Source organism: Gekko japonicus, unplaced genomic scaffold (genome assembly GCF_001447785.1).
Source record: "Gekko japonicus isolate JY-2015 unplaced genomic scaffold, Gekko_japonicus_V1.1 scaffold154, whole genome shotgun sequence".
Classification (NCBI taxonomy): domain Eukaryota; kingdom Metazoa; phylum Chordata; class Lepidosauria; order Squamata; family Gekkonidae; genus Gekko; species Gekko japonicus.
Window position 1 is genome coordinate 1,162,826 of NW_015172008.1, and position 14,141 is coordinate 1,176,966.

At 43.5% G+C, this 14,141-nt stretch overlaps 1 protein-coding gene across 1 annotated transcript in view; it reads right to left on the reverse strand.

The window, feature by feature from the left end:
- Positions 1-14,141, reverse strand: part of SGCE (sarcoglycan epsilon) — a 52,844-nt gene that overhangs the window by 17,291 nt on the left and 21,412 nt on the right. Inside the window, exons 2-5 of the mRNA XM_015420197.1 lie at positions 8,658-8,780; positions 7,698-7,855; positions 5,794-5,866; positions 2,630-2,828 (exon numbers count right to left, since the gene is read on the reverse strand). Of these exons, the coding sequence (XP_015275683.1) occupies positions 2,630-2,828; positions 5,794-5,866; positions 7,698-7,855; positions 8,658-8,780 (553 nt within the window). The remainder of the gene's footprint in view (positions 1-2,629; positions 2,829-5,793; positions 5,867-7,697; positions 7,856-8,657; positions 8,781-14,141) is intronic.

Below are 14,141 nucleotides of genomic sequence, written 5' to 3' on the forward strand. Positions count from 1 at the left end.
CATGAAGTTGAGCAAACTTCAGAGGACGGCAGAAGACCGGAAGACCTGGCCCAATGGGCATTCCAGCATCTCCCATTGTTCTCAATGGGCAATCCTGTCAATCGTTTTACTACATACCTCATTAAACTGGTTTGGCTCGGATTCCCAACTTTGACAGTGGTTGTGTTAGGCTTGCAACATTGCCCCATAGTTCTACTTGTTCTACACTGGTTCTTTGGGCTAGTTGGTCCCGTCTGCTTTGACAGACTATTGGCCAGGGGTTGTTTTGCTTGCTCTTGTGTCTCTGGCTATTCTTTGCCTTGGAGAAAGCATGGAATCCTTCCCTCCCCCACAATAGCAAGCAATGGAGGATGCCTGGGGACACCTTCTTCAGGGCCCCACAGAATTGGAACTCTTAGTACAATTCACTTGAAATTTGGTGGTTATTTAAAGGACAGGCACCAGCAGCTCTATGGCAATTTTGGTGTGATTCAGTAAAAAAAACACAGCCCTCCAGAAAGATTCTCCATAAGGAATAATGGAGTCGAATAATATTGTAATCTGCCCCCATAAACCCACATCTGAATACCAAACTAGTATTTGAAACCTGGAAATCCAAGAATACTGGTGTTTTAGGCTCCCTGATATTTGGGTCTGAAAAATACCATTTTTTTCCTTCCAAACTGCACATCACTAGACAGGAAGACAGTGGAGATAAGCAAGAATTGGTTGCTCTGGCCAAGAGTCAGCTTACAGATCTGCACTAGCTGCAGCTTTTGAACCATCTTCATGGGCAGTTTTGAGCGCATTTAACATAGATCAAAACACAATTATTTAAACAGGAAATTAACAGCCCATGGATGCAGTGGCAAGGTCCATGACAAAGAGGAGGGAACACAGGCAGCTCGCCAGCTAAAGGTCTTAAGTTAACAGGCACTTCTAAGAGTCAGCTTACAGATCTGCACTAGCTACAGCTTTTGAACAATCTTCATGGGCAGTTTTGAGCACATTTAACATAGTTCAAAGCACAATTATTTAAACAGGAAATTACCAGCCCATGGATGCAGTGGCAAGGTCCATGACAAAGAGGAGGGAACACAGGCAGCTCGCCAGCTAAAGGTCTTAAGTTAACAGGCACTTCTGGTGACCACCACTCTCTTGTTCGGACTCAATCTGCTATCCCACATACAAACCACTAGAGCACCAAAGCAATCATTTCGAGATGAAACTGAATTTGAACCTGATTTAAAACAGAAAACTAGAACCAAGCTCCATTAGTTTACTGATCACACCATCCAGACAAATGTTCACTCCCAGCTGCATGTAGATGTTGAAGAGTACTGTGAATGAGATGGAAACCTGTGGTACCCCAAAAGATAATAATAAAATCATAGAGTTGGAAGGGACCACAAGCATCATCTAGTCCAACCCCCTGCACAACGCGGGAAATTCATAAATACCTTCCCCCACTGAAAGGGCCACAAGAACTAAGCACTGAGGCAACCCTTCCTGCCCTCCCTCTCATGATCTGCCTAAATTCACAGAATCAGCATTGCTGTCAGATGGCCATCTAGCCTCTGTTTAAAAACCTCCAAAGGAGAGCCTACCATCTCCCTGAAGTTTGAACCTCCAAATTCACATGAACTAATGATTAGTTGTGACACCTTTGCAAAGTTCTTTGCTGACAAAATATTACAAATACTTTAGTATTTCGGTGCCGATTGTAATACTGTGCTAACACTTGAAAAAACACCTAAAGCATCATCTGGTCCATTTATGGATCATTTTGATTCACTAACCATGATGGATGTCAACAGGATCTTCGGATCTGTGGAAGAACACCACATACACTGGATCCATGCCTTTCTTAGTTGCTGAAAACATGTAAGGACTATATCAGTGAAGCCCTGAATCACACAGGGAACATTCCCCAGGTCATTAAAACAGGCAGCCATTTATCCCATACTTGGGGGGGGGGGATCACTAAAGAAGAATGATGTGGGCAATTATTGCCCAGTCTCCAATCTACCCTTCCTGGGCAAGATGATCAAGAGAGTGGTAGCCAGGCAAGTCTACGCTTTCCTGGATAACTCATTGGTTTTATTCCCCACACAGACTGACTTCAGACTAGACTATGGAATGGAGACAGTAGCAGTGGCTTTAGTTGGTGATCTCCTTTGGAATGCACACAGAGGCTGTGCCTCACTTTTGCTCTTACTGGATCTATATCCGGCCTCTGCTACAGTAGATCATGCCATTTTACTAAGGTGCTTGGAAGATGAAGTTGGGATTAAGGGATACATCTTTGACTGTCTTAAATAGTGGAGTTGAAGGCTGGCTTTGACTGTGTATGAATGCTGTTGTAAATTACATTAAGAATTTTTTTAACAGAAAGAGGGCATATAACCATGCTAAATAATGCCTGGGAGGTGGCCATGAGGAAAACATAACATAAAGTTAGGTCTTAGACTGCTCTGACTCTATGAAGCAAGGGTGGAGTCTACATGTAACATATATGTAAATAAGTTGTTAAGAATCCCTGTCATGGTTCAGGGAAAAATCTTTTCAATGTGTAATTTCAATGGAGATAAAAATTGTCAGGAATAGACCATTTGAACACTAAAAGAAACACAACCCAAGATTTACTTACCCTTCTTTCATATCATTAATAGGAAGAGGAACTCGGCCTCCCCTATCAAGAGCTGAGGTGATGTTTATGGCATTCAGGCGCTCTGGTTGCCACACATTTTTTACTGCTCCAAGAAAGTCTCCAAGAACCTCACTTGCCAACATTTCCTCTACATTCATGTTTTTAATAAAGAACTCTGCTTGATATGGCAAAGGAAAATCTGATTGCAAAAGAAAGTGAATTGCATCTTAGTTTCTTTTCAATTAACAAAGTAGCTAACTAATGACTTGCCAATATAGTAACTGTCCATGTACAAAAATGAATGAATGTGAAAATTCATTTTAATAAGATTTACCAAGCAACCACTACTGGTTTCTAGAGAAATCTAAACTCTGAGGACTGCTCATGATCTCTAAAACATGCACTAAGAAACTGTATTATTCCAACATCTGAATATTCCTTTTGCATGGAAGTATGTAAGAGGTTTTCTTTTAATTCTATTTCTGCTCACTTCAACTGCTCAGGAGCAGTTTAACTACTGGGCTGGAACCAAAGGTGCACTTCCAGTCAAGATGACATGTTCCATTCACTGAAAGAGTCTTCTCTGAGCAGAAGATTCTTTCTTCTCATAGCAGAAATCCTTCTAGGAAGGGAAGGCTCACTTGGTGAACAGAAGGTTACCTTTGGATCCAACCCAGCATTTGGCAATCACTGCAGTGAGCCAGATGCACTTTTCAAATACAAGCTGTTCTTACAAACCATGGGGTTTCAGAAGTGTATTTAAGAGGAAGAAAAAGATTATCTTCAACAAATAACAAAAAGTATGCCAGAAACAGACTGATAAAAGGAGAGTAACCAAGAGTGAAGAAAGTTGTGCATAGTTCTTCCTCAACACAAAATGCTTTTTAAAGTTTAAATACTGTATAAGAATTTAAACTGATGAAACTATGTCTTGTATATCTAATTCTTAACTGGACCATAGAGTGTGGATTGAAAAAACCTATAAAATGGAGCCATGACAGACAGGGGAGAATTCTCTACAAACCTGAAGGAAGCCCCAAGCTTGCCGGAAAAAAATCTGGAATCAGGGGAAAAAATACACCAGAGGAGTAAAAATCCACAAAATTATAAAAACAACACCTGTAGCTTTAAGAAAAGGATGCCTACTGACAGGGCCGGCTCGCTCACTAAGCGAGCTAGACTCTCACCTAGAGCGTGGCCATCATGGGGGCGCCAGACTGAGGCACCCTCCCCCCGCCAAAAGCCCCCCCTGCGCCCTGCCAAAAGCTCGTGCCGCGTGCTGGCCACCGACTCCTCTTCGCCTGCCCCCGCCAAAAGCTCGTGCCATGTGCTGGAGAGGCACCGCCGCCCCTCAGTTGGATGTCGGCTGCTGGGTGAGTCACTGGGTGGGTGGCTGGGCAAGCATGGGGGGACCCCTTGCCTCTTGTCTCTCTCTCTCTGACGGCGGCGGCACTTGAGGAAGTTTGGCGTTGAGATGTGCACCCTGAGCCACAACCTCCCCTCCCTGCCATCTGGATTCTTGTCCCTGGGCCTCCCTCGGCCACTGTGGCAGGGATCCCCCCAAGCTCGCCGACTGGCCAGGCCCTGCATTCAGCCCCCCAGGCGATGGCAGCAGGCGGCCGTGGCTCCCTTCGACATTTATTCGCCGCCTGGGGAAGGGAGTTCCCAGCCTCCTCTCCGCCGCGCCAGCTGCTCCACCTCGCTGGCGCTGCCTCTCGCATGACTCGCTTGGACCCATCCAGTCCTGGCGCCTCTCCTGGCCAGAGGAAGGGTGAGCGGGACAAACAGCCGGGTGGGTTCCCATAGGGCAGGTGCAGGAGGGGGCGGGGCAGCACACAGGAGCCGGGGGGGATGCAGAACAGCTGGGGGGTTTCCCTCCTCCGCTCACCCCCTCAAGGGGCTGGTGGCGGGGGGGAGCCTCGGAGGGGGAGAGAAGAGCGCCCTTCCCCATCCGCAGAGCCAACACAGAGAAAAGGTGACAGCCAGGTCCTCGGAGTTCCTCTAGTGTTTGTTTTAAAAAAGATAACTCCCCCCCAGCGCAGCATCAAATCAAAGTGGCTCTGGGTAAAAGTCAGATCTAGTTGAAAGGGGTTGCCAGCAATGCTCCCTTAAAGCTGCCTGTGGAGTCTTGTGAGGAAAAACTCAACTTTGTGAGCTAGTTGGCATTAAAGTTTTGAGCGAGCCATTTGGCTGCAGCATAAATGAGTTTGCTCTGGAACCGTCCCTCCTGAGCTGAGACAAGAATGTGTGAGCCGGAGGCTGACAAAACTGTGCGCTGGCTCACGATAGCTCAGCTTAGAGGGAACACTGCTTAGGACTGCACTGTTCTTCACCTGTCATTCTTGTCTTTCTTCTCCCTGGCCTCAATTTTTTGTGAAGAAAACAAGAATGGCCACACTAGTAGGCAGAAAAAATGTAGAAAAACAGGTGCAATGTGGGGGGGGGATTATTTAGTTCGTGTGGATCCCTACACATTTCACAATTCATTTTGTCAGGGGATCTTTTCCAAAGTTATTCACTGTCCACTGGTGGATCCACGCCACTGTAACTCCAAGACTAGACTACTGTCATGCATGCACATTGGTCTCCCCTCAAAAGCAACTTGGAAACGCCAAGTGGTCCAGAATACTGATAGCCTCGCCTAGTGTGCAAAAAACCCTGCAGCTGGCCCTGCCTACTGAGAGTATATTCTGAGGTCTCAAGCCCATCTTGAAGGTTGCTAGGCAACCACAAAAATAATGTCCAGCTGTCCAAATCTTGATTTCTATAAAGCAAAGCTGGAGGGAGCAGGGGTGGACTTGGAGGCCTAAAAACTAGGGGACAGACCAAGTGGCAACCAGCAGAGACTCACTACGCACACAACTCAGCCTGTCCTGGAGGTGGTGGCCACCATGCAACTTGGCCAGACTTTTCCCAAGGAGAGGCTACCATGGGAAGGAAGGAGGGAAAGCTGAAGAAAGGGGGACAGATAAAGGAAGATTGACTGGTGAGTGGACAAGAGAGAAGCAATCAAGAAAAGGAGAGAGACTGAGGGGCTGCAAAGGAAGGGAAAGAGGAAATAGTGAGGAGAAAAGGAGAAAAGGAGATGCCCTAAGCAAGTACTTGCAGGTCCTCCACTTGTACTCATATAATCTAAAATGTTACAAAATTTTCTGTAGACATACCTTCTGCTGACATTATATTAATAACCAAATTATGCCTCGCAGTTTCAAAAGTACGTCTGTTATAAGCAGTGATCTGAAGAAAAAGGATATAACAGTAATGTTACTACATTTTTGAAAACTAAATCAGGTCAGCACAAGAAACTAATGTTCTAACATATTCATTTCAAAATGTTGATAATAGTAGTTGAGGGTGAATAACCTGTCTAATAGTGGTGTGGGGAGACTCTTGCCATTTGAAGAGCAATGGAGAAGAAGGAAAACAAGTTGGGGGGGAAATCCACAATGAGTCCTCCAAACAATGCCTTAAGTTGACAAAAACATCTAAAGAAGTTCAATAGCCCACTGAGCAAGTTAAACAAGTATTTCAACTAAGCCGAGAATAGGGTCACTTCCATAATACATTTGATACACATCCATTTCTAAAAAGAATGGATACATATGAGTTGTTGCCTTCTTACCCTACTTCTAAGCATCCCATTGTAAAGTAGAAATTGTAGAACTAGATGAAGCTTTGGTGCTGTCAGGAAAACTTTCCTTATATGCCACATTCAACACAACATATAAAAAATACCTTTTAAAGTGATGGATATCTTTAGGGCTCTGTGAAACCTGTCCATTTATTTTTTCAAATATGTCTGCTTTTTCAACCCATGGTCTTAGATATTTGCAGCAATGCTATGGAGCATCTTGGATATCCGTACTTTCAAAACCCTCATGTATAAATCAGTTGGTCATCTGAATGCACATATGAATGCAACTGCTATCCATTGCTTTCAATGGTATGAACATCCCCATTCTTCAGACTCTAGGTAGCTTTTTCAATAATTTGGCCAACCTAGCATCAATATTTTTTTCTGATGGAAATTAAATCTACGAACAAGAGAGAATGTGAATTCAGAAGGGTTGTCTGCACACGCAGATCTAAAGTATCTGCACGGGAAGGTAATCCTACTAGATTACTGTAGTAGGCCTTGCTATTGCAGTAGCTAAACAGAGGTCCACATATACTCATATTTAAGTGAGATAGATATATGCCTTCACTTATATATGTCTCCACTTCAGTAATCCACTGAAATAAGCTATTACTTATGAAAGCTCATGCTGTAATAAATTAGTTGTTGACTTCTTCATTGTAATATGCTGCTCCTCTGGGATTTTAAAATGTTCACTGGTTTAAACATAATGGAGAAAGCAGCCTTTAAGCCCCTCCATCTACCAGCCAATGAGGTGGGAAGGGAAACAATGCAGAGGATAAAAAGAATGTATTTATTAGTGCACTGTATTTATTAATCATCTTTTGAACCATAATGGTTTCTAAGACAGTTCAGAAATCTGACAAGATCTCACCAGGTCAGGAGACCCTGGAATTAGCCTTCAGCTTGCCAAAAAGACAGAGTGCACGTTGAGCCTAATTTGTTTATTGTGACATTAGATTTCACAAGCAGCTGCTTACCCTCATCAAATGAATGTAAGAGACTTGAGCAAGACATGAAAAAATATGATCAGGATGAGACACGAGTGCACAGAGCACACAATTTGTATGCACAAACTCCCACATTCATATCCCGCTGGATCTCAGGCAACAGGGCTAGGAAAAAGCCTCTCTGGAAGGCTCCAAATTCAACCTCTTGCATTCGAATTAAAACAGTCTCACATAGCAGGGCTGGGAAAGATCTCCACTTCAATAAATTAAAGACACTCTATGCAGGTGATTAGAAATACATGTCTTATGCTTACACTTCATGTATCGGCTGCTGATAAAATCCAGAACACCACCACAATGATTACTCACACATAAAAAATGAAGACTGCTATTAAACAGTACATCATTTCATGATGACACGTTTGTGTTCAAATGTCTGATGCCATTTCTATATAAAGAACTGGTATTTCCTAGAACATACCTCAATAATGGTTGGTTTGCCCACGTTTTCTATAGTCGGTGATCCATACAGCACTCCATCACTGTATGGTGTTCTCTGGATATATCGTAGCCAACCAGGTCTGTCAGGGTAACCCATTAGGTTTGTGTTAAATGTTATAGGATCATTGTTTGTCTCACCTGGATAAACAGGACATCCAATTTAGAATATGGTTTTCTGCAATATCAACAGGACAGTGGGGGTTTTTTTTACTGCTAAGGCACTGCCAGTAGTAAAATAAGAAAACTGCAAGCTGTCAGTTCCTATTCTCAGCACAGCAATATACTCATAAAAGAATAATCATTCTGAATATATGCTCAGTAAGTAAAAATGACAGGAGTCACTGACAATATTAGCCAACAGCAAGGGTGATGTGACCCCACTCTCTTTAAACATGTAATAACCCACAGCCATCAGTTACACAGTTCTGAACTATAAGCCTCTCTGGTACAAACTCCAGTAAAATTAAAGGCAGTTTTCCACCCCTGCTTCTAGCATGAGAGCTTGCTCGCTTGCTCAATGCATTTATGTCTGCTACCCTACTATTTTCAGGGGGCCCTTTGAGTACCCTGTGTTTCATGTTCCACCCTATAATTCAAAACACTGAAGGCTTTATGGGCAGAATTCACTAGTCATTGCCCACAAGCAATTCCCACTTATTTCAGTGAGGCTTATGTGGGAATAACACTGCATGGATCTCACCGTTCTGAACCAGGAACATCTTAATCCAAAGATCAGTCTTTTGCAGTGCACTCCTAAACAGAGTTCTACTTTTCTAAGTGCATTGAAGTCAGTGAGCTCAGAAGGATGCAATCTGTTTAAGATTGCATTGTCAGTCACACTGCTATATCAGCTTTACCATGCATATTCAAATGCAAATGTATATGTATGATTACATCTCAGCACAAATGACACACTTTAAAGATTATCAGCATCTCTTACCAGGCTTTGGATATGGAGGAAACTCCCCCTTAAAGTATTCTCTCTCCAAAACATGAACAAAAAGAACCCCAGCAGAAGGATATACGTTCCGTTCAGAGTGCACCTTAGAAAGAATTGTGTACACTAAAAAGCAAAAGGAGAGACAGAAAATTAAAAAGGAAGTCACATTCAAAATAATGCCAGAAACACTGCAGTAAGGATGTCATTTCTGGGAATGGGAAAACAGAAAATTAGATTGCTCATAAGAATAGGTCACAGGGATGGCATCATTTACCAACGGGGTGGGGGATTCTCTTTGTTACATATGCAAATTGTTCTTTAGCATTCCAATAATGATACTAATGAAGAAAAATTGTGTATTTTGTATGTTGTAAAATATGATTGATACAAATGAATATAAATAATGTATGCTTATTATTTGCATGTTTTGATAAAGAGAAGAAAAGTATTTCAATACTGCGGGATATCCCAACCATACTTACTCAAAGACATCCTATTATTTTCAATAGGATTCATTTCCAAGTAAATATGCTTTGGACTGGAGCTTGAATTTGTTATAGTTAACATAGAAACACATGACAAAAGGCTTTTGCTTGGACGGGAGAGCTTTTAGAAGGCATTTGAGTGTTGTTATAAATGCTTTCCTTGCTCCTGGTTGTTTGGCATGCAAACAAAGTATAGTCTCTCTGTACATTCTGTAAGCAAGACCCTGGCATGGCACTTAGTTTGAGAACAGAAATGCCCCAATCCAACAAGAATGTCTGTTGACTGCATGCAAAGGAATGCTGCAGGCATAGAAGCTGTGGTCATCAACTGATGGTGGAAATCACCAGTTTAGCAACTGTGGAGACCTAAATCCAAGCCCCTTCCTTTGTTGCAGAAAAGATGGCTGAGTAAGTAGGTGCACAGAGCAGCCCCCCCATGCACTGCCTTGCCTTGCCTTGCCTTGCCTGCCTCTAGATCAGGGCAACAATAAAACAGCCCGTATGGTAGGAGCAAGATTACATCTGTTCTGAATCACATCTCCTATTCATCAACAGTGTCATATCACCATTTAGCAACCAGTGTCTGAAATAGCCTTAATTTAAATCCCTTTCTGTACTTAAGAAGCAAACTGTAGAACCTGTTTTTAGAGAGACCCAAGTCAGGCAGTACTATAGACCAAGAGCTACTACATATTAATTCTCACATGAATTTGTAGATACAAAATAGGAGCAGTTTTAAAAGGACATTCTTTACTCACATCCCAGTAATTAATGGGAATTACCTTGAGTACAATCTGTGACTATACTCTTAGCACCACCCTAAGCAGAGATACATCCTCCTAAGCCCATTGACTTCAGTGATTACAATATCCCTGTTAATCTTTGATGTTGCCTCCAGCTGTATAGTATTAAGATTTTGTGTTTTATAACTGCAAACGCAAAATGGTGGAGATCAAGGTGCAGCAAAGTATCAATTGCCTTTTAAAAGTTCAGCACTGAAAGCTGTTGTCAAGTGTTAGTAAGCAGCGTTCCACAAGTGCTAGTACAATTAGGTTGTTTCAACAAATTTCTTGCAACAGGAAACAAACTTTCTCTTCCTTGTGCCTTAGGAGATATCTAACTGAGCTTCTCCAATCATCGTTCCACTGAGTCAGTGCATATGATGACTGGGTTCAAGAGAAAATATGTGATGCCTAAATGAAGTAAAGTTCATTATGAACTATACTCATACATTTCCATGGCACTGGGGAATCTCATTTAATGTTCTGTACCCACCATAACAGATTTGGAATGGTATAGTACGGCCCAGTCTTGTCAGATCTTGGAAGCTAAGCAAGGTCAGTACTTGGATGGGAGACCATCAGGAAAGATTCTGCAGAGGAAGGCAAGGGCAAACCACCTCTGCTTAATCACTTGCCTTGAAAACCCTATGGGGTTGCCATACGTCAGCTGTGACTTGACACTTCCACCATACATACTGCTCAGTGTACTAACAAATGTGGCCCATATAATTAAGCCTATATTTCTGATTATCTGGTCCATGTTGATACCCAATCCCCATCATTCTCATCAAAGCTAAAATTCAATTTTAAATGCAACAGCTTCTAAAACAATGGTACTTACTCCATGCCTTGCAGAAATCCACTTTTGCAATTACTATCAACCAAAAGAGTTTCTTCCCTGACATGAGGCCTGCACCTCAGGGTGGTTCTCACCAGTTCCTCTGATAGTGGCTTGAAACAACCTGCCAACTACATGCCCCACCAGGCAAGGTCCCTACCCACTTTCCTGAAACATGAGGCAGGTGCCACATCGTGGAACTGTGCTCAGAATGACCATAAGGGGCATGTCAAAAAGCCACATGTGGTTCCCAAGCCACTGAGTATCACTGCTGTAGAGCTATTTGTGATCATGTCAAAGGAATCAAAGCAAAGTCCAGGAATACTTTAAGTGTATGACTGGTTATACATTGTGTATACTGGGGACAGTTCAGTCTTTTGGCATGCTGGCCAATAGTGCATGCACAATTAACATGCATGCCTGTATGCAAATATGAGGATGCAGCACTGAAGTCCCCATATTACTTGACAAGTCTGATCAGCCATGCACTTTCTTTGTAATGCTATTATAAGGAGACCTCAACCAGCACTGGTACAAACAAGATTCACTGGTACTGTAGCATAACTTTCTTTACAGGGTCAGCAAAGAAGTTTGTATAAGTATACACAAACTCACACAGACTCCAGTGCGATCCCCAGGACCGCAAACTTTCTCAGGTATTTCTTATTGTGCTGGTGGAGAACACTGTAAAGGAACAAGGGAAGAAACTGTAGTGGTCTATCTGCCCTACTATGGCCCCTGCCACACGGGGGGAAATTGCTGCGGGCAAAGTGCAGCTTTTGAAAGCCGCACCAAAAGAGACACGCAGCAGCGGGATCACACAGATCCCCTAAGCCGCCGCGCAGTTGCTCCCCAGCACGATCAGATGCCGGGGGGAAAGCCACAGACGGGAGCGCGAGGCAGCCAGCTGCGCATGTGTGCGCATGCGCAGTTCAGCTGGGAGCCTCGATTGCTCCTGCAGATGGGCGTGCCGGCGATCCGACGGCTGCGCTTGATGCGGCGTGTCAGGTTGGTTCTACCTTTTACTAGGTTTATTTTTAGTGCGCATTTTAGGCCTAAAGGGACGGATCGGGGACAGGTGCGCGCCGATTCCCAGATGTTGCGGTGAGATCGCGCCCTTTTGCTGCACCCCCGATCCATCCCTCTTCCGGCCCAAAACCTCCTGTGTGACCGGGAGTAGCTGAAACTTCCCCAGAATAGGCTGGTCACAAGGTCTTGATTAGAGAAACAGGCTCACATCTGTAATCTGAAGATTTACATTTGAGCTTAGCCAAAAAACTGAGAAGCTGTTGTATGGAGCTCCTATTGGAACCCTTAGTCCCAGAATGGAAACAATCCAGGGATCTTTTCTACATGCAGTTTTTGGGGTCGCATGCTGAGTGTGTCCTCTTCAATTCTCCAACTCAAAACCAATTTAAGGTCACTAGCTACTTTGGCCTGGCCTGCTGCTATAAAGTTCCAGTTGAAATTATCTCTTGCAAATTCTCTGCCTCCTCTACATGACCATCACAGATTGGATCATTTTGTGAGTAACTGGAACCAGAAAGCAGATATAAAGATTATGGCACTGCGATTTTCTACTCGCCAGTTACTTGCTCTGGAATTTAATAGACCCTTTGCTCTAATAAAAAAAGTTCTCTCTTACAACTGATGTTAAGCATATTTGTTCACCTCCTGCACTGGGTTTTCTACCCTCAATCCCTTTCACTTGCAGCAGTTACCTCTGTTTTCTTACCATTCCAGTTTTTCACCACCATTATTATTTTTTGGCTAAATTAAATGCTTTGCCAATTACAGAACTATTCAAAAGATTCTCCAATACCCTACATGAATAAAGGTTTTCTCCTAGTGACTCTCAGACTCCAGAAACCAACCAATATCTGTTCTTCTCTTGTAGGCTATAAGCACAGTTGAGCGCATCTTTGCTTACTCCCCTATTAGTATTCTTCTCCAGTTATTCTAAAGACTACCATCTGCTTAATCTTCTGTCAGGTAATGACAGAGATGGCCTTCAAGATAGTTATTTAAACCCAGACTGATTATTACTCTGGAACAACAGCCTTCTAGCACACTTGATGGTGGCTTATAATTTTAGCTTTGTTGTTTGTTTATTTAGGATATTCCTATGCTGCCTCGTCAGAGTCCTGCTCAAGGTGGCTTACAATTAAAATTACTGTAACAAAAATTACCGTACCTGCGAGGTAGGTGGGGCTGAGAGAGCTCTGAGATAACTGCTCTTGAACAGAACAGCTCTAAGAGAACGATGACTGACCCAGGGTCATGCATGTGGAGGAGTCTCCCTACCTAAGCTGACAGAGCTGGTCTCAGGGGTAGTGTTGATTGTCCTGGGGGACTTCATATTCACGCCAAAGCCGTCTTGTCAGGATTGAATAGCCTCCATGACAAACGTGGGCCTGTCTCAAGTAATAACTGGTCCTTCACACTGTGCAGGTCATACTTGTGATCTGGTATTTTGTCCTGGGCAGGAGGAATGTAATCTGAGGGTGGAGGAACTGAAGCTGGTTCCTTTGTCATGGACAGATAAAACCTGCCTGAGTTTAGATTTACAGGGATATCAAGACTTGAAAAGAGTGGGGGCCTATTATGATCTGCCTCCAGAGCCAAATGGATCTGAACAGCTTTCTCATGGCTCAAGGGGATTTTCCTGTTGATATGGTTGGTGCTCCTGTCAATGCCCTGGTTGACCTCTGGAAAGAGGAAATGACCCCGGCAGTTGACACAATCGCTTCCAGGCTCCCTCTCTCAGCTGTTAGAGCCCAGGTAGCACTTTGGTTTACTGAGGGGATGCAGATGATGAAAAGACAAGGGAGATGGCTAGATCAAAATTGGAGGAAGACTTGGGCCAAATCTGATAGGAGGCAGGCAAAAGTTCATTTTAAAGCGTACTCTGTGGTGGTGATGGTGGCAAAGAAACAACACTTTTCTGTCACCATTGTGTCTGTACAGTGTAGGCTAGTGGAGCTGTTCTAGTTGTTAGAGGCCGGTTTGGATCTGACCTGCAGGAGGAGGTGGTCTGCTCAATGGCTCACTGTGACCATTTTGCTCAGCACTTTGCAGATAAAATCTCTTGCATCCATTCCAATTTGGACTCTATGTTAGCAGCAACAGGGATGGATGGTGCCAGGGTACCGACTTCTTCAATTGTGTGGGATACTTTTCAGTTTATTCAGACTGAGAATGTGGACAGGATCCTTGGAAGTTTTAGGCCTACCACATGCTTGTATGACCCTTGCCCTTCATGATCAATTAAATCTTCGGGCAAGTGGGAAGGCTGGCTGGGTTCGAGAATTAGTTAATGCTTTCTTAAGAGAGGGTGGATGTGGAATGGTACAGTATAGGCCAATCTTGTCAGATCTCA